The following is an 18448-nucleotide window of genomic DNA, read 5'->3' on the forward strand; positions in this document are numbered from 1 at the left end:
CCACCCCAGCCCCTTCCCAAAAGTCCCCACCCCAACTCTGCCCCTCCCTGCCTCTGTTGGACTCCTTCCCCAAATCCCTGCCCTGGCCCTGCCTCTTCCCCCCGCATTCCCCCTCCTCCCCTCTCCCTTCCAGTGCTTGCCACTGTGAAACAGCTGTTTTGCAGCGATGGAGGTGAGCTGGGGTGGGGCGGCGGGGAGGGGAGCTGCCGGTGGGTGCAGAGCGCCCACCAGTTTTTCCCCGTGGGTGCTCCAGTCCCAGAGCACCCAAGGAGTCGGCACCTGTGGCCCCTGGGAAATCCCCTCAGAGTGTGGCTTTAGCCTGGCATAAAGCAGGGCAGCCTTCAGGCCCCGGATTGGTGAGGTTTCATCTCAAGGAAATATAACTATCTACAGCAAGTTTTTACATATCAGTACTCTTTAACCTGCCCCCACCCCACCCACCCCTTTTATTTTAATAAACACCACTAAGGAAATTCCTAGGGGAAAATCTTCAGGATACAGGTAGGGCTGCCAATAAATGTCATGTAACGTTTAGGCGAAACCTTCCTTTTGCAGTTCCCTGTTCATTGCTCCTCGTAGCGCCTGTCTGCTCTTCGCATGGTGGTGGGGCTTCACTATAACTCATCAATGTCTTGTTTGTTTGTGTTCTGATGCCTAGGAAGCAGCTTAGGTGTTAATACAGACAAGGAACATACCACCCGGAAACAGCCAGTGAAACCTGCGGCAGCTACGGAAAGTGCTACCAAACCTAGCGAAGCTGCAGTTGCAACCACACAGCAAGCTGGTGTTGTATCACAGCCACCAGCCTCAAGCTCTGGAACTGTGATCTCCATTACAGCCCGCACATCACCGAGCCACTACACTCCAGCTCCTGGCAGGGAATCCAAGCCCAGTGATTCTCCACCCCAAAATAAGGTAACGGGGGCCTGGGTGGGAATGCCCAAAGCCAGCAGGAGAGAAGGCTCATTCCTCTTCAGCAGCCTAAGACTGTTAAGCTTTGTGACACTGGAACATGCCAGGTTCAATATGTGTGATCAGGTCTCCCTCTGGTGGCTGGACCACGGAAAAGATACAAGCCCTACTACTGCTGCTGACAGCAAATACAGATCCTCTTTCTGCTCAAGGAGCTGAGGCTTGTGTTTTATTCCTAAAGCAGCTTATTCATTTGAAGTAGCACCCAGTGTGTGCATAGGTCAGGGGCTCCTTATGGCATGTGTCATTGCTTATGTATCTCTGTTGTCGTCAGAGGGTGATCTCTTGCAGGGGAAGCCTCTTGAGCCTGCAAGACAGGAATGGACAAACCCTCCCAGTGTATAGGTTTGGAGATAGGGGCGAAGGAGGACTACTGTTGGGAAGCTGTTCAGGAAAGATGTCTCATTTGGGGGGTGGGATGGGGAGTATAATGGAGGGCATGAGGGCTGGATTCACGAAGGTCCTTAGGCTTTGTGACACCAAGCGAGTGTTGAGAAAATCACAGGAGGTAGGTGCCCCGGGTCTCTCTACAATAAATGGGGACAGACAGGCGCCTTAGACTGCCATTCACAAAAGCCAGCGTGCTAGGCACAGAGCCGCGTCAGCTAGCCATTGGGAGGTGCCAACCAGAGGGGTGTGTGCTAAGCCTCGCCCCTGCGTGAGAGCTAAGTCTGGGCTGCAGGGAGGTGCCTAGCTCCACTTGTGAGTCCCGGCTGTGGGATTAGCTACCTATGTTTTTTGCAAGAAGCCAGGCAGCAGAGGGGAAGGTCTTACCTCACTCATTGCTCAGCCCAGCAGTTGGAGCACTCCCCTGGGATGTGGGAGACACCCCCCCCCCCGGTTCAAGTCTCCCCTTTGCCTGAATGGGAGAATGGGGGGGTCTCCCACATCCCAGGTGAGTGCTGCTAACTACTCAGCTACCAGATACTCTGACGTGGGGCTTCCCCTGTCTCTCCTGGTATGTGGGAGCTCTTCTTTTTCTTCTCTCCCCTCCGCTGAACTCACCTGATGGGCCCAGTCTGGTAGGCGATCTCTGAGCACGCCTCTCGGATTGGCCCCACGCATGATGGAGATGGCCAAACGCCTGCCTTTCCCCAGTTTGCGAATTGGTCCGCGGTCTAAGTGGGAGATAGGGGTCCAGGTGCCTAGAATGAGGCATCAGTGCCCAAGCCCAGAGACAGGAACATGGGCACAGAGGCAATTTTTAAGGCAAACACAGGCACCGAGGGAGTTTTGGCATCTCCTGGGTTCAGTGGGAGTTTTGAGGATTGCAGTGGAACCAAACTGGGACTTAGGTTTCTAAATCTGGGGTTTAGGCACCTAGGTATTTTTGTGAATCCAGCTCTGACTGACTTGGAGAGGAATTAGATTGTTATGGCTTTGGAGAGAGGCCATATCTGGTCTTTCGGTTTGCTCTAGTAATTGGGCATGCTATAAACAACAACAGAAATCAGATGATGGGGCTAGGACAGGAGCTGCAGGAGGTGCAGGAGAGGGGGCTGTGGTAACAGGAAGCCAGGAGAGGGAAATCTTTTGGAGGTTTGTTTTCATGATGGGCGGGCATGCAAATCACGTGATGCAGTGTCTGACTCCAAACATTTATTGGCAGGAACATGCTGGTGAGACCCAGATCTCTCCCGCTGACCCGTCGCTCTAGATCCTAAGCCCGTTTTGTCACATGCACGAGCAAATACGGATCAGACAACAGTTTCCTGGTTAGAAGTGCCCAGACTGTTCAGGACACTTGTATATAAAGGGTTGGGAGATGAGCCCTGGAGACCAGTCAGGCCTTTGCCATGTCTGCCTCTTGATTCATATTCATGGATTCTAAGGCCAGAAGAGACCATTAGATCATCAAGTCTGGCCTGTCTAACAGGCTATAGAACTGATTGGAGTGTTTGCAATCCTGTGTGTCTGATCAATCTGCTGCATCAATGACCAGCTGTCCCTCCACCATGCAGAAATGACTTGAGTTGGGTTTTTTTGTTTTTTTTTTTCAGATCCTTTGTGAGGACCAGAATCTGTCCAGTGACTCTGCAATCATTCTAACCCTGAAGGAGCCTATACACTGTGTGAGTACCCTCCTTTACATACAACACTCCGTTGTCCTTGGTTACGACAGCAACTTCTCTGCAACTTTTAACCCACGGATCTCAAAGCGCTTGACAAGCTGTAGGCACAGGAATGATTTCACCAGCTACTGAAATGCAATCACTTCTGGGGTGGAAAATGGCAACTGCTTAACAGTACACTGCAGTATTACCCAATAAGGCAAGAGACTGTATCCAGCTGAAACTGTTGCAGGAGTTAAAGATAGGCAGACTATAATTACCAGAGTAGGAAGATGGTCAGAAAACAAGTATTAACCAACCCAAATTGGTTGGGAAAAGTGCAGATGGAGCTTTAAAGACCAGGGTGAAATCCTACCTCCGTTAAACTCCATTGGAGTTTTGCCATTAACTTGATTGGGGCCAGAAATTTATCCCAGAAGTGGTCAGGACCTTGGATTTATATCTCATCTACGAGATGATACTTCCAAGGGTGCACTGCCCTCCAGTAGCATGCTGGGGTGCTCGCTCAATATTGAGTGAACAGTGGCCCCTGCTGAGTCACCAGCACCATTCAGCGCAGCAGCGAGGTGGTTTGTTGGCTGGTTTTTGAGGATCTCCCATCCAAGTATTAACACAAACAGACTTGCTTATTTTATGAGACCTAGCAACGGCACAGCAGAAGGTAGCATGACTGCTCATCATACAGCAAATGACCTGCAATCTGGGACTCTCCTTATTAAGGTCAAAAAAGTCCTGTTAGACCAAGAGACCAGGCACAATGTTACAGTCCTGTATCTTGCAGACAATTAGAAGTAGGCACACATGCCTTACAGCTCTGGAAAACTAGGGTTCCAGTAGGAGACGAGATTCATTTCTGGCCATGGCAGGTTGTGAGAGTGGACCTGTAAACCACATCATTCTGATTACCTTCTCGCTCCCTCTGCCTCCACTTCAGTTCTGAGATGATTTAACAGCCAATTTCTGAGAAAACCCTAGAGGGAGAGAGAAAAGTCCTCAGTCTCTTCTTGCTTGCACTGGGGAAGATCAGGAGCAAAGTGAGTGGAGTTACCAGCTGTAAAACTGGCTTAGGTTGAAAGGAGAACCCGGCACTTATCTTTTCTACCAGAAATGCTCAGACTCTTTCTGAATGTGGCCCACACCACAGCTCAGGGACCCCTCACTTGTCATTCACTGTCACATAACATCCTACCACAGCAGTTGCTTATCTGGGAAAGTATTTAGTTTATTTCTCGCTGTCTGTAATATGATGTAGCACCTTGGAAATGAAGAGGAGCCAGCATTATGTGACCAGCCGACTTACCACAGATCACTAGCGGCTGCTTCAGATTTGGAGCACAGTTCAGATTCGGAGTTTCTCTAGGACAATATAAAGCTCTAGCTTATGGCGCTGGTGGGGCTCATGATAGTATAAATACTGAGTCAGAGGGGGTCAGGAATTCTGGGTCCTTTTCACAGCTCTCCCCGCGTGGCCTCAGAGTGCTCAGTTAAACTTCCTGTGTCTGTTACCTGTAAAATGGAATAACCCTAACTTCACTGGAATGCAGGAAGACGCGATTCTCGAATGTCTGTAAAATGCATTGAGATCCACTGATGAAAGAGTCTGTTGTGCAGTCCACAGCGTTATTCATACAGATCACCTGAAGCTGCCAGGACCTAGAGCAAAGCAGACCTTCCTCCTTCTGTTTGTCAGCCTGTCAATCTCTGTCTATCATTCCCTCTCCTGTGTGTGTGGTAGGGGGGGAAGTGCTTGGTTTGAGAGGTGAAGATGTTCCGGCTGGGTCCAGTTTGACCCCCTGGCTCTGGGGATGGATGTTAGGGATGGACTCGGAAGTAGTTTTGAAAGCACAGTCAATCCCCTTTCCCACCATGCAGACTTAAAAAACATAGGTAAACAAGAGCCTGAAAATGGCCGGGACTCTGTGAGCGGCAGCCCTGCGCATTTCTGAGAGACAGGGCCTCTGAGCCACGGCTGACCTCTGCAAGCAATACAATGGCTTGATGGCTGGCCAGTGGGGCCCTTGAAAGCACTCTTGTGGGGTTGGTGGAAGCTTGCACCTAAATTGCAGCCCAATAGGCAACATCTGAGATGGGAAATGACTCGCTGCTGCCACCACCTGGTCATCAGTCTCCTCTTCTCTTTCTAACCTCTATTGGGGGGAAATTAGCTCCTTAAATGGATGCTATGAGACTAAAACCCCATCGGTGACTTTATCTGTGTCACTAATAACACCTCTGATGACTTAATTACTTAGGATTCCAAAGAGTATTAGGCATTAACATGGATAATATGGATAAAGCATCCACAATTAAAGAGGATTTAAAATCATAGAAGATAAGGGTTGGAAGGGACTTCAGGAGGTCATCTAATCCAACCCCCTGCTCAAAGCAGGACCAACACCAAATGAATCATCCCAGCCAGGGCTTTGTCAAGCTGGGCCTTAAAAACCTGTAAAGAAGGAGATTCCACCACCTCCCTAGGTAACCCATTCCAGTGCTTCACCACCCTCCCAGTGAAATAGTGTTTCCTAATATCCAACCTAGACCTCCCACATTGCAACTTGAGACCATTGCTCCTTGTTCTGTCATGTCAAAATAAAAATGCGTGGCTGGAAGGGATAAACTCATAGGCCATAAGCCGACCTCTCACTGCAGAGGTCAGGAGGCAACTTCTGCTTTGGGTAGGATAGTCCAGAACTGCCCACTTTGGTGTTTCTTGCGCCTTCCTCTGTAACAACTCGTACTGGCCACTGCCAGAGACAGGATCCTGGATTGAATGGACCTCAGGGCTGATCCAGTCTGGCTTGTCCTATATTCCTTTTTACTTTTCCTCACTGGTACATTTCACTTGGACTGGAAGATGAAGATACACTGGCCTGTTTCGCTGGTGTTTCTAGTTAGTTTCACTTCCACGTTGTTAGTCAGTAGAATGAGACAGGTTTGCAAACTGCAGGGGCTGTTTAACATAGTTTGCCAGACTGAATCAGAACCAACATCCACCTGCTTCAGTATCTTGTCTGATGCTGGTCAGATCCAGGTGCTTCAGGGGAAGCTGTACGAACTCTATCAGCGGACGTGAGATAATCTATTCCCCACATTAGATCCTGTCCCGATGTCTATTAAATCTTTTAATCTGATCTTTGAATCCAGACCAAAAATAACACCTAGTTTTCAACCAACCTGTGTACATATTCATTCATGAAAATGTTTCTGCTGTATTTTATTTACAAACCCTAAAATTTGCACTTAAACTGGCAGTCACTTTTTTTAATCTTGTTTGTCTAATACGCTGGCTGTAGCCTGGGATTCTCTTCTCCCTGCAGCAGGCCCCAGCGACTGTAAGAACCTGTTGCTTTGCACAGCTCAAGGAGTAAATTCCTCCTTTAGCCTAAGTGGCAGGGTTTGTGCTTTGGGTGCTCACACTCCCAGGGCTTGATCCCTGCTGAGACCTCGTGGTGTCTATCTGTATACACATCTTTGTCACAAAATCCCACCCATGATGGGACATGAACTCCCATCGACCTCAGATGTTCAGAAGGGGTGTGTGTGCAGAGAACAGATACCGTACTACACTAGCTTAGTGTGTATGAGCGTGCCTGTAACAGCCTGCTGCTCACAGCTAGAGGAGGTTAGCGGCAAGGACTTGTGCTTTGTTCTGAAGGTCTTGTGCTCCGTCCTCTCCTGATGGTGGTGTCTGTCTCTACACAGCTAGGGCTTGTGGTGGTGGCACCACTCCAAACCAACTATGAGTTTTGTTTACATTTTTTAAAAGTAAAACCAAGAAATGCCCCTTTGTGCTGAAATGAGCCTGATTAAACTCCGCTCTCTGGCCCTCCCCTCCGGCTCATTTTCCAAGTAGGGTAGTCGGCATGTGAATATCATGGGTTAGCCTTGTCCACATCTCCTGTGTGCTTGTGGGAGCTGCACTTTCGCACCTTCTGGCAGGCTCGTCAGGATGTCTGCAACTCCAGTTTCTTAGAGACATAATTATCTGAAATGTTGTTAACACGACGTGCTAATTTAAATGTTTCAGCTGCTGCAGTAAGATCTTGATTATGCATCCCACCAGCGTTCAAAGGTCCCTGCCTCACCAGCTCCTGGAATGCCTCCTGCTCAGCTGCCTTTAGGAACTCCTGAAAATCAGAACAATTTTTATGTCTCCCAAACTAAGCAGATAACTGAGAACCTGCAGCATCTGCTTCCCCCTTCTGATGATCTGGTAAACAAGTTTCTAGCCAAACCTTGACAGTCAGTGAAAGAATCTCACGCACTTCGTAACACAAAGGAAAGCCGCAAACCCCGAGAGCTACCAAAGAGGACTGTTTTGTTCCATGGTTGATTCATATCTGTATTACAGGACCCAACCCAGATCGGGGTTCCAGCGTGGTAGGTGCTATACATGCACATAGTGCGAGACTGGCCCTGCTCAAAAGAGTTTGTGATTTAACTAGGCAAGCCAGACAAAGGGTGGAAGAGGAAAACAGTATCACATAATAACAGAATAGCAGAAATAACGGGATAACAGAAAGCAGCAGGAGCTGCAGAGAGAGAGAGGAGGAGGAGCGTCTTCTGTACCCAGGGCCGGCTTTAGGCCCATTCACCCGATTCTCCAGAATTGGACCCCACGCCCAAGAGGGCCCCGTGCCTTAGGCGCCTTTTTAATTTTTTTTACTCACCCCGGTGACGGTCAGCTCCACCTGGGTCTTCAGTGGCCCTGCTCCCCTGGCCAGAGCGCCAGCTGGAGCGCGGCAGCCCCGCGGCCCTGCTCCCCTGGCCAGAGCGCCGGCCGGAGCGCGGCAGCCCCGCAGCCATGCTCTCCCGGCCGGCAATCCAAAGTGCTGCCAAAGAGTGGGAGCACCGCCCAGTGAGTACAAGCCCCTCCCACCCCCCAGGAATCGGGACCCGCACTTGCTAAAACCGGCCCTGTCTGTACCACTCTGGCACCCCCAGGAGCCTGGACTGATTAACACCATCTTCTCAGGGAGCTTCCTGTTTCCCGCTGCTTCCCTGAACCCACTTGAGGAGAACAGGCAGTGAACTGAAGTAGTAGGAGCCAGTTAGGCCCTTAAGACGCTGATATCGTCCCTCACTCAGGCCCTGCTACCAGACTGCTTATTTGTCCCCTTCAGCTGAGTGTGGAGAGCCACTCTAGCTGGCACAGAACAGCAGTCATGAGTGAAAGAAGAAAACGCCCCTCAGGGGCAGCATTCAGAAGAAGAAAGAAAGCAAAGGAAGCTTTCAGTCTAAACAGGAAGGAAGCTTTCCTGAGATACATGGACACATAATGTTCACAGTGAGCTTCCGGCCCCAGTGAAGAATGTGAGTTGAAGGAAGATGCCTTCTTCTCAGTTAAGCAGAGTGCAGGTGACCGGGGCGAGCTACTGCAGGATCCATATCTCATCTCAAATGGATTAACCATGCACATGTCCTGAAGAAAGTGTAGATCAGAGAAGAGTGTGGTGAAGTGCAAGAAACAGCTCTGCTATTTTAGTTCCTTAAGTCTAGATGATCCAGGACTGTGGATCCACTTGAGAATAAGTACGCTCTGAGGGACTTCGCTTGTACTGCATGGGCCACAAGCAAAGTGAAAACTTCATGACAATGAAAACCAAAGTTCCATCCAACACATTACTGTGTGAAATCCCCAATGGTGATAAAGTGGAGATGTCATGGCTTATATACTCAGAAACCAGAATGCTGCATACTTTTTGTTGCAAACTCTTCCACTAATGTCCGCAGGACACATTGGGTTTAACAAGAACAAAGGACTGGAAAAATCTGGCTAGAAATCTTGGCAATGCCATGAAAAGGCAGAAATCACCAAGAAGGCATTCCATAGGTGGATAAGAGCTTGAGATAGACTAAGGTGAAAGCCAACCAACAAGATGATCAGCACAAGAGAAGATTGCATCAGAGTCTCTTTACTGGCAAAATGTTCTGAAAAGGCTCATGCCATTGTGAGAATGCTTGCTACCCAAACACTACCACTGTGTGGCACTTCAAGATCAGCTGTATGTCCCAAACAATGAAACTTCTTTAAAATTGTGGAGCCTATCAAACACCAAATTGGGAAGATAGATGATGCAATAGTTGCCATTGTGGAGGACAAGCTATGACAGGAACTGTTCGTGGGAGAACAGTGGGCAGAGGGAAATGAAATCACAAGAAACATACATAACTTCAATTCATGTGGCTAGTGGTTGTGGCATAACATACTGTTTGAAATAAATGTTGTAAGCAAGAGACTCCAAGGTGTTGATCTTGATATATCTGGAGCAATGGAACACTGACAAAGCAAAGTTATACATACATCTTACGGTCAGATGAGGGATTTCAAAACATTCTGAAGAGTGCACAGAAGTTGGCAGAGGAACTTCACACTGAACTATTTTCCCACCCATTCAAGAATACCAGTCACCGAAGAAGAAGACATTTGATATGAGACATGGGATAATCCCATAAGAGACTCAAACAACAATTCAAAGTTGAATTCTTAACTAGGTGCTAGATGTACAATACTGTCAGTTGAGGAACGTTCCATGCAGCTCAAGGAACACAGCGTGTATTGGATGTTTGTATGATATTCCAAAATCCTCCATATACCTGAAGAAGACTTACACAGCAATGGCAGGACACTAGAGACAGTGTTGACGCATGATGACATATGCAATATTGATGTGAGTGATGTAGGTGATGAACTGAAAGCCCTTTCAAGATACATTTCAGCAGGATCAACTCCAAAGGGTGTTCTGGAATATGCACAAATAAGATGACCACCCTCTTTCCAAATGCTTTTGTTGCTCTGCACATACTTCTAACACTTCCTGTAACAGTTGCCAGTGGAGAATGCAGCTTCTCCAAGCTGAAGTTAATAAAAATACATTTACACTCTACAATGACACAGGAGAGCTGGTCGACCTTGCAACCATCTCAGTAGAGCATGAGTTGGGCCAGACTGTGGACCTTCAGGAAGCAGTTCAAATCTTTGCAACCAAGAAGGCCCAGAAAGCACCACTTTGATTATTCAAACAGATAAAAATGCCAGTGTTTACTATACAGACAGGAAAAGTAACATTTGCTATTCAGGCGTTTGAAAGTTAAGTGTCACTTAAAATTTTTGAACAAGGCATTTTAAGTTTGTTAGTTCTCCTTTATTGGGGTAGGTAGCAGAGCAGTACCATGAGAGGAGTAGAACAGGAAGAAGGCAGAATTGAGACCTTTCAAAGTTTTGGCCCAAATGAGGGGACATGGGAGCGTCATTTGAGCTCCCCGACTCAGGTGCCAAAATATTGTGGTCCGGCCCTTTAGTAAACTCTGCTCCACCAGCTTGTGCGGACAATGCAGAGCGTTTGGCTAGCCTGCAGGTTGGAGTTGTCTATAACACAGGAAACACATCTGCACCATGTGGGTGGGGTTCAGAGACTCTCAAAGCAGTCTGCACACAGGCACAGAGAGCTACAAGCAACTTGCCCACAATTCATGCACCAGAGGCAAGTTCAGAACCTGAGAGTCCCAGTTCCCAGTCTCCTGCGCTGGCCTCCGTGTCCGTCCTGTAGTGGCAGAGATCACTTTAAACTGAGATGCTCTTGTCTGTTATCTGTAGGTTCACCATAGGATCTGCAACCTTCCAATCGTGCATTAAGCAACGTGGCAAATATGTGTTATTTGGGGTTCTCGTTCCTCTTTGCCCCAGGGGGAGAGCTGTGTGTGCAGTGGAGTGCCTTGTTTTGGTAGGGTTTTAATTTGGGGGTTGGGGTTTTTTTGTAATGTATGTGGCCGCTCTGTGTTTATATTAGAGGAGGCTGAGCTGAGAAGTTCCCCTTGCACCTGGAATGGAAGGTGATGAGGTTACTTCTTGGGGGAATTCATTCCATAGTCCCAATCTGGCCCCTGAGAAAGCTGTCTCCTGCATAGCCCATGCTTTGTGCCAGTGCCATGGCGTGGCCCCCTTTCTAGACCCTGTCTTGAACTCAGCTCATTGGCTCACTGGGTGGTGAGGCAAATGCCATTGCAGCATCCCCGCATGATGATACTGAGGCAGTCCTGACGGTATTCGGGGCCTTTGAGTGTGCTCTTCTAGGCTGGGGAGAAGCCAAGACAGTCCTGGTGGTATCTGCACTTCAGCAGCATCTTACAGCTAAGGATCTCAAAGAGCTGAGAGAAGCTAGTTAATTAAGCCTCACAAGACCTCCCCTTTGAGGCTAGTAATGAGCAGGGGTGACAGCAATACAGCTCTGTGATGTGATCCTGGTAGGTCTCTCTTGCTGAACAGTGGGTCAATACTTGGGTGGCAGACCTGGAGGCAGTGCTGTTGATTCAGTAGGTAGCACTCTTCCCTTTAAGTGAGATCTAAACCATTGCCCCACCATGGAGCTAGGTGCTGGGCTGCAGCCGGGGCTGTCTTGCAGATGAGACGTGGTTCCACTTCCTTGTGACTATTTAAGAGGTGGTGGTGGTTTTGGTGAGGGTCTCAACTCTGGAGTCCCAATTAAATTCCAAGTTTCGTGACTGCACGAGGGATTCAGAGAGGAAGAACATAGTTCCAGCTGGATAGAGTATTCCGCTGTTTTTATGCAGTAGCATTGCAGCGTTCAGTTAAAGAGCTGCTGCCCGCCACCCCAGAGCTGGCTGCATTTCAGTAGCTAGTAAAGTGGGACTTACAGTCTACTTTTTCCACCTCCATAGAGTCATCGTGCAGCATAATTAACATTGGTAAAAGGCTTTTGGAGTCTCTGGACTAGAGCCCAGGTCCCCTGAGATCCAGTCCCAGGCCGCTCCCCTAATCACCAGGTTCAGTCTGCTGGGCTCAGCTCACACTCTGCCTCACAGCCACTTCGAAGAAAGAAGAATTTTTAAAGGGGAAGCCCCTTGCTCAGTACAATGGCACCAGAGCAGGGCTGGTTGTCCTAGGCAGGGAAACCTGTTGCTGGGCCTCTCAGAAACACCATATCATTCATCTCATCTCATTGATTTATTGTTTAAAGGGCCCTTGACAACTTATTTCCCTTGCCACCAGAAAGGAAAGGATTAGGGCTGGGAGGACAGGCCTTTGCTTCCTGGAGATCTGCGCAGCGTCGCAGCCTGGCGGCTTCGCCCCCACAGCGACTGACATGGGAAAGCAGGCCTCTAACTGGGGCAGGCACAGGCCGAGCTTGCTCTGCTGTAAACCCTGCCTTGAAGCCTAGATTTTCCCACGTCAGCTGTGCCCAGGGCCGAGCTGAGCTACCTCACTGAGCTGGAGAGTGGCGGCTGGGGGAAATCTCTGTTCTCTCTCCCTGTCCATCTGTTTAGGGCGGTTTGTTGATTCAAGTGCTGTTACCTCATTTGGGGATGTTAGTTTTAGATTCCCGCCAGTGTGGGAACCAGATTAGCTCAGCCCGTCAGGCCCTGTCAACTCCAGCCAAAGAATGCAAAATCCTCTGAGGGGCAGGGAGGTATTGGAGCAGATGGAAACCATGGGGAACTGGCAGGTTCAAGAGGCTAGGAATGAGGAACAGAGATGTTCGTCTCCAAGGGCAGCAGACCCACCCCAGCACACGTCAGGAGGGACTGAAAGTTGTCCTATGGCTCTTTGGGAGCCTGTAGGTAGTGAGACTGGGGGTTTCTAGTGGAGAGGCATCCGTAGCCACCAGCAGTCATTGGAGAGGCAGCAATGACCGAATGGCCCATGGAGGCAGGACCATCCTCTTGCTCATCCAGGCAGCCACTCCAGGGCACGTCAGAGCAGAGTGATTAAATGATACTTTCCGATAACCAGAGCCCTTTAGTCTCCTGGGCTGATCCATCCATGGCCCCACAAAGTCTTGAGGCTTCCTTCTCAGACGCCTGGCGTTGACCAGGACAGCCACACATCAAAGCAGGACAGGGAAGTCATGTTCCTGTGACTTGAGGCCTGGTTACCAGTCCCTTGTCTGTGCAGAGTTCCTTGGATAGCGTCAGCCGACTGCATTGGCTCCATGTGGGAGCAGTGGACTCTGTGTGGCGTTCTGTGCGTGGGATCCCCTTCGGTTTGACCTGAGGGGGCCAGGCCCTTCATCAGTGCTAAGTCACATCATTTCTAAAGCCTTTTGCTTCATGGTTCTTGAAAAGGCCCACTAAGTGCTGCAGAATTAGGGAGGCCAATTCCTGTGGCATTCAGCATCATGTTGACAGGCCTCTGTGGGAATGTTGCAGTACTGGGAACTTCAAGAGATCAAATCCCAACACTGCAGGACAGCCCACAATATCATGAGATTTTTTAAAAGACGGTATTGTGGTTTTTTTGATCTGTCTTTTGATTTTTGAACTCCCTGTGCCCAGCCCCAGCGTGGGTCTGAGAGACAACTAGTGCCGTTCACTCTCCCAAATGTACTGGGTAAGGGGATTCCCCCCACTCCTCGCCACAGGAGCTCTCACTCTAACATGTCCCCATCCCCTGCCCTGCAATTAATTCTGTCCCTGACCTCCAAATCAGTCCTGTGCCCCCAGACCCCATATCAGTTCTGCCCATCCTACTTCACCCCATCAGTTCTGCCCTCTGTCCGCCATCGGTTCAACTCTCCCAACACCCTGTCATTTCTGCATCCCTCCCATTAGTTCAGCTGACAGCACCCCATGAGTTCTGCCCCCAGCCCTCGCCCCATCAGTTCATCCCACCCAGCCCCCACCTCCCTAGTTCAGCCCCCTCTGCTCGTCCTGTGGCTATTCACCCCCTCTCCCAGGCCTGGGGGGCTGCAGTGGGGCCCCCTCTCCTCCTTCCAGGCTGGATGCTTCCCAGGACTCTTCACCCCTCCCCAGGGAGGTGCTGCAGGGAAGGGGAGAAGCAGAGGCACCGTCCTGTCCCGGTTGCTCACAAGAGAGGAGCTGAGCTGCTGGGGTCTTTAGCTCCTCCTCCCTTGGGGTTGCCCTGGGGAAGGGGAGAGAGCTCTTTCTGCAGCAGCTCTGATGGGTCACTAGAGGACAGGAGCTTCTCGCATCAGCAGAAGCCCAGCTCCGGCCCCAACCAAAATTCCCGTCATTCCTGAAAAAATGGTAAGAGTTGGCAACAAGAATGTTAGCGCAGCTGCGCTTGCTGCTCCATCCCAGCCAGCAATGGCTCTGCAGGCCCAAGCTAATATGTAGCAGCCAGGGTGGGGAGAGACCAAGCCTAGAGAATGGGTTCGGTTCCCAGCTCTGCTACAAGTTGCCCGTGTGACCTGGGGCAAGCCACTTCGGCCCAGCTCCTCAGCGACATGTGGGCACCTATGGCCACTAGGTAGGTGCCTGTGGCCACTTTTTAAACCCCGCTGACATTTTCAAAACTGCCGCCTCGCTGCCGTCTAATCCTATAGGCTCCTAAATCCCTATGCGCACCTACGTCTCTGCCAGCCGCCCAAGCCCTGACACTGCCCCACAGCCAAGGAGCTGCCCAGAGCCTGCTAATAATCAAAGATCAATTAATTGCCAAAATTAGGCTATCCCATAATAACATCCCCACCATAAACTTATCAAGCTTAGTCTTGAAGCCAGATATGTCTTTTGCCCCCCACTACTCCACTTGGAAGGCTGTTCCAGAACTTCACTTCTCTAATGGTTAGAAACCTTCATCTAATTTCAAGTCTAAACTTCCTAGTATCCTGTTTATATCCATTTGTTCTTGTGTCCACATTGGTACTAAGCTTAAATAATTCCTCTCCCTCCCTGATATTTATCCCTCTGATATATTTATAAAGAGCAATTATATCTCCCCTCAGCCTTCTTTTGGTTAGGCTAAACAAGCCAAGCTCTTTGCGTCTCCTTTCATAAGACAGGTTTTCCATTCCTCGGATCATCCTAGTAGCCCTTCTCTATACGAGTTCCAGTTTGAATTCATCCTTCTTAAACATGGGAGACCAGAACTGCACACAATATTCCAGATGAGGTCTCACCAGTGCCTTGTATGACAATACTAACATCTCCTTATCTCTACTGGAAATACCTCGCCTGATGCATCCCAAGACTGCATTAGCTTTTTTAACGGCCATATCACATTGATGGCTCATAGTCATCCTGTGATCAACCAATACTCTGAGGTCCTTCTCCTCCTCTGCTACTTCCAACTGATGTGTCCCCAATTTATAACCAGAAATTCTTGTTATTAATCCCTAAATGCATGATCTTGCACTTTTCACTATTAAATTTCATCCTATTACTTTTACGCCAGGCTACAAGGTCATCCAGATCTTCCTGTAGGATATTCTGGTCCTTCTCTGTGTTAGCAATACCTCCCAACTTTGTGTCATCCGCAAACTTTATTAGCACATTCGCGCTTTTTGTGCCAAGGTCAGTAATAAAAAGATTGGTCCCAAAACCAATCCCTGAGGAACTCCACTAGTAACCTCCTTCCAACCTCACAGTTCACCTTTCAGTCTGACCCTTTGTAGTCTCCCCTTTAACCAGTTCCTTATCCACCTTTCAATTTTCATATTGAGTCCCCTCTTTTCCAATTTAGCTAATAATTCCCCATGTGGAACCATGTCAAATGCCTTACTGAAATCAAGGTAAATTAAATCCACTGCATTACCTTTGTCTAAAAAAATCTGTTACCTTCTCAAAGAAAGAGATCAGGTTGGTTTGGCACAATCTACCTTTTTAGCAACACGTGTGCTGAGTGCCACAGCCAAAGCCCAGCACCTCCAGAGCCCTGCTTCGACCTGTGGGCAGGGCTGGCTGGGTCAGAGGAAGGTGGGTGCCTCAGAGGAGCTCGCTGTGCGATTGAAGAGCCTGCCAGGGCCTGACTTTCCTAGTGGAAAGCGAAAGGCAGGAGAAGGGCAGCACCTGGATCTCGCTCCGGTCTCATGGAGCTGAAGCCAGGGCCCCTTGTCCCTGCTGGGGGGCTAACAATGCAGGCGAACTCCCTCACACAGGCGGCTGGGGAACGTTCCTTCCTCTGGAGCATGTGCATCCTGTCACCGCCACGGGCGCCTCCTCAGCCGCTTCGCAAATATTTAGACAAGGAGGGGCGAGGTTGTTCCTTGGGAGGTCAGGGGAGCAGAGGACAGGAATAAAGCAACTGTGCTCTTGGTGGCTGCGAGCCCAGGGGCTTAGCAGAGAGACTGGGCTCACCTCTCCACCGGAGGGGGCTGAGGACTCAGGCAAAGGAAGCATCAGCTCCTGGGCCACTGCTGTGTGGCTAGGCCCAGCTCCTTCTAGCCCAGGAGCTAAAGGGAGGCTGAGTGAGATGGCTAAAGGGAATTAACTAAGAAGTGAGGGGTTAGGGAGCTCGACTCTTCTGGGCTTACAGCGGCTGCCCCCTCGTCACCTCACTGTCCCCTGTGCTTCAGTCCCCAGAGCATCACTCCTAGTAAGGTGTGTTTTGTGGTAGCACCTAGATGGCAGGGCCCTGTTGTGCTGGGCTCTGTGTGTGCAAAGAACAGAGGGATAGTCCCAACCCCAGCGAGCTACGGTGGGAGCGTACGGTCAGGCAGTGGCTGGAGACAGACAGACGAGGGAGCAGGACGTAACAGACAGATGATGGGGCTTAGTGAACTGTCACTGCCAAACTGCTGTTTGTGCTCCACTCCCCACTTCAGCCACCCCCTGCACCGTTCCAGGAGCTCCTGGGCACCCCCTTCTCCCCTGGGCTCTGACCCCCCAGCTCAGCCACCCCTGCACCGTTGCTCAGCCACCCCCTGCACCGTTCCGGGAGCTCCCGGGTGCCCCCTTGTCCTCTGGTCTCTGACCCCCCAGCTCAGCCCCCCCCCACCCCCCCACACTGTTCCGGGAGCTCCGGGGCACCCCCTTCTCTCCTGGGCTCTGCCCCCCAGCCCTGCCTGGCACCGTTCCAGGTGCTCGCTGGCATTCCTAACGCTGTCCACATGCTGTACCCCAACTCAGAAGTCTCCCCACACCCCCATGTCCTGCCCTGTTGCTGCCGCACTGTCTGGCACAGTCTCAGCTACGCCATCTCCAAAGGGGACGGCCCCTGCTGGGGTTTCCATGGGTGCTGATGGCACCGTGGGTTATAACCATGGGATGCCGGGCAGGCAGGGGGAGGGTGGTGTTAACCAGAGTACGTTGCCAGTGACGGGCCGGAGCATGCTGAAGGCTCGCTGGCAGGGCTGGCTCTTTGCTTGGCTGTTCATTCTCCTGGGACTGGGGGCTGGGAGGGGTTGTCTGGCTGGCCTGGCACAGCTCAGTACCGGGTACCTGCACAGCATATGCTCAGTGTCACAAGCCCAGCCATTTGCTCACAGATCCCTGTGGGATGGGAGCTGACCGGGGCCGTGCTTGCCTCTGGGACTTGGGGCTCTTCATACAGCATCCATCGGGCCTGCTGTCTCACAGGGCCCTGTTTACCCTGCCCCATCCTATCCCCTGGCTCCCTTCTCGGTAATGGCACAGCCCAGCTCGTTTGAAGCCGGGGCCAGGGACATACAAGCGTGATCTGGCTCCCTGCAGCCCTCCAGGGAGTTGCTATTTCTGTAACTCGAAAAGCTGCAGGCTTCAGATAAGGCGAGCCGTGCCCTGGCGAAGAACTCCGGCCAGCTGGATTTGGCTTGTGATAAAGAAACTACTTCGAAACTCTTCCTGGCCTTGGGGCTGAGGCACAAGGCAGATGAAGAGGGGAGGCTGCGGAGACTGCGGCCAGGAGGGATGCTCATGGTCCCCACATGTATAGCCTGAGCAGCTGGGGCATCTGGGCTCAGCAGAGAAAAAGCTCCAGGCAAGAAGCCCACCGCTGCTCAACGAGGCAGTGGTGCGGTGACCGTCAGCGCTCCGTCTCCTCTGGGGTTATTAGGTGAGACCAGAGGGAGACTGGTCCCATGTTTACATGGGGAGGGAAGCAGCCAATGTGGGTCATTGCCTGCTTTGCAGAAGCTGGAGGGGGGTGGGGGGGCTAGAAGGGGAGGCAACCCTGTGATGCCTCTCGGGGCACCTGGGCCTGAGAGCCGCCTCGTTACCCCCTGCCTCCCATGGGCAGGAGTCTCAGCAGAACGTGCAGGGGATCTCTGCCACCACCCGCCTCGCAAGCCCTCTCCTCTGGCCTCTCCTTAGCAGTAGGGATGTCCCAGGTCCTGAGTCCTTGCAAATCGTTCTCCTGTGTTATCCAGCCCTGGCTGCTCGCAGAAATCCCAGATGCTGTGCCGTGGGCCCCAATTGCCCCTTAAATCCCCATTCCCATAAACCACGCAGCACGTGTCATGAAATAAAAGACGGTTTATTTAAGAAAGAACCAAGAGTCAGAGAAAAACAACAGAGAGGGGTGGAAACATGTCTACAGTACAAAACAAAATCATAACAACCCAGACTTGGGGCTACACCCTTTCCTAGTTAATAAAGTAGGTTCCCCCCCCCACACACACACTGAATTAGTCTTTTGTCTTTATTCCCAGCCAGCCTGCCAGCTATGCTTCTTTTCACCTCCAAGTGGTTTCAATTGTTTGCAGCTGACTCTGGGGTTTTTCCAT

The 18448-nt window shown here is 50.7% G+C and overlaps 1 protein-coding gene across 1 annotated transcript in view; it reads left to right on the forward strand.

The window, feature by feature from the left end:
* PODXL (podocalyxin like) overlaps positions 1–18448 on the forward strand; it is an 86053-nt gene that overhangs the window by 52778 nt on the left and 14827 nt on the right. The window contains exons 3-4 of the mRNA XM_032764401.2: positions 659–915; positions 2973–3044. Coding sequence (XP_032620292.2) covers positions 659–915; positions 2973–3044 — 329 coding nt within the window. The remainder of the gene's footprint in view (positions 1–658; positions 916–2972; positions 3045–18448) is intronic.

This window comes from Chelonoidis abingdonii, chromosome 1, assembly GCF_003597395.2.
Source record: "Chelonoidis abingdonii isolate Lonesome George chromosome 1, CheloAbing_2.0, whole genome shotgun sequence".
Lineage (NCBI taxonomy): Eukaryota > Metazoa > Chordata > Testudines > Testudinidae > Chelonoidis > Chelonoidis abingdonii.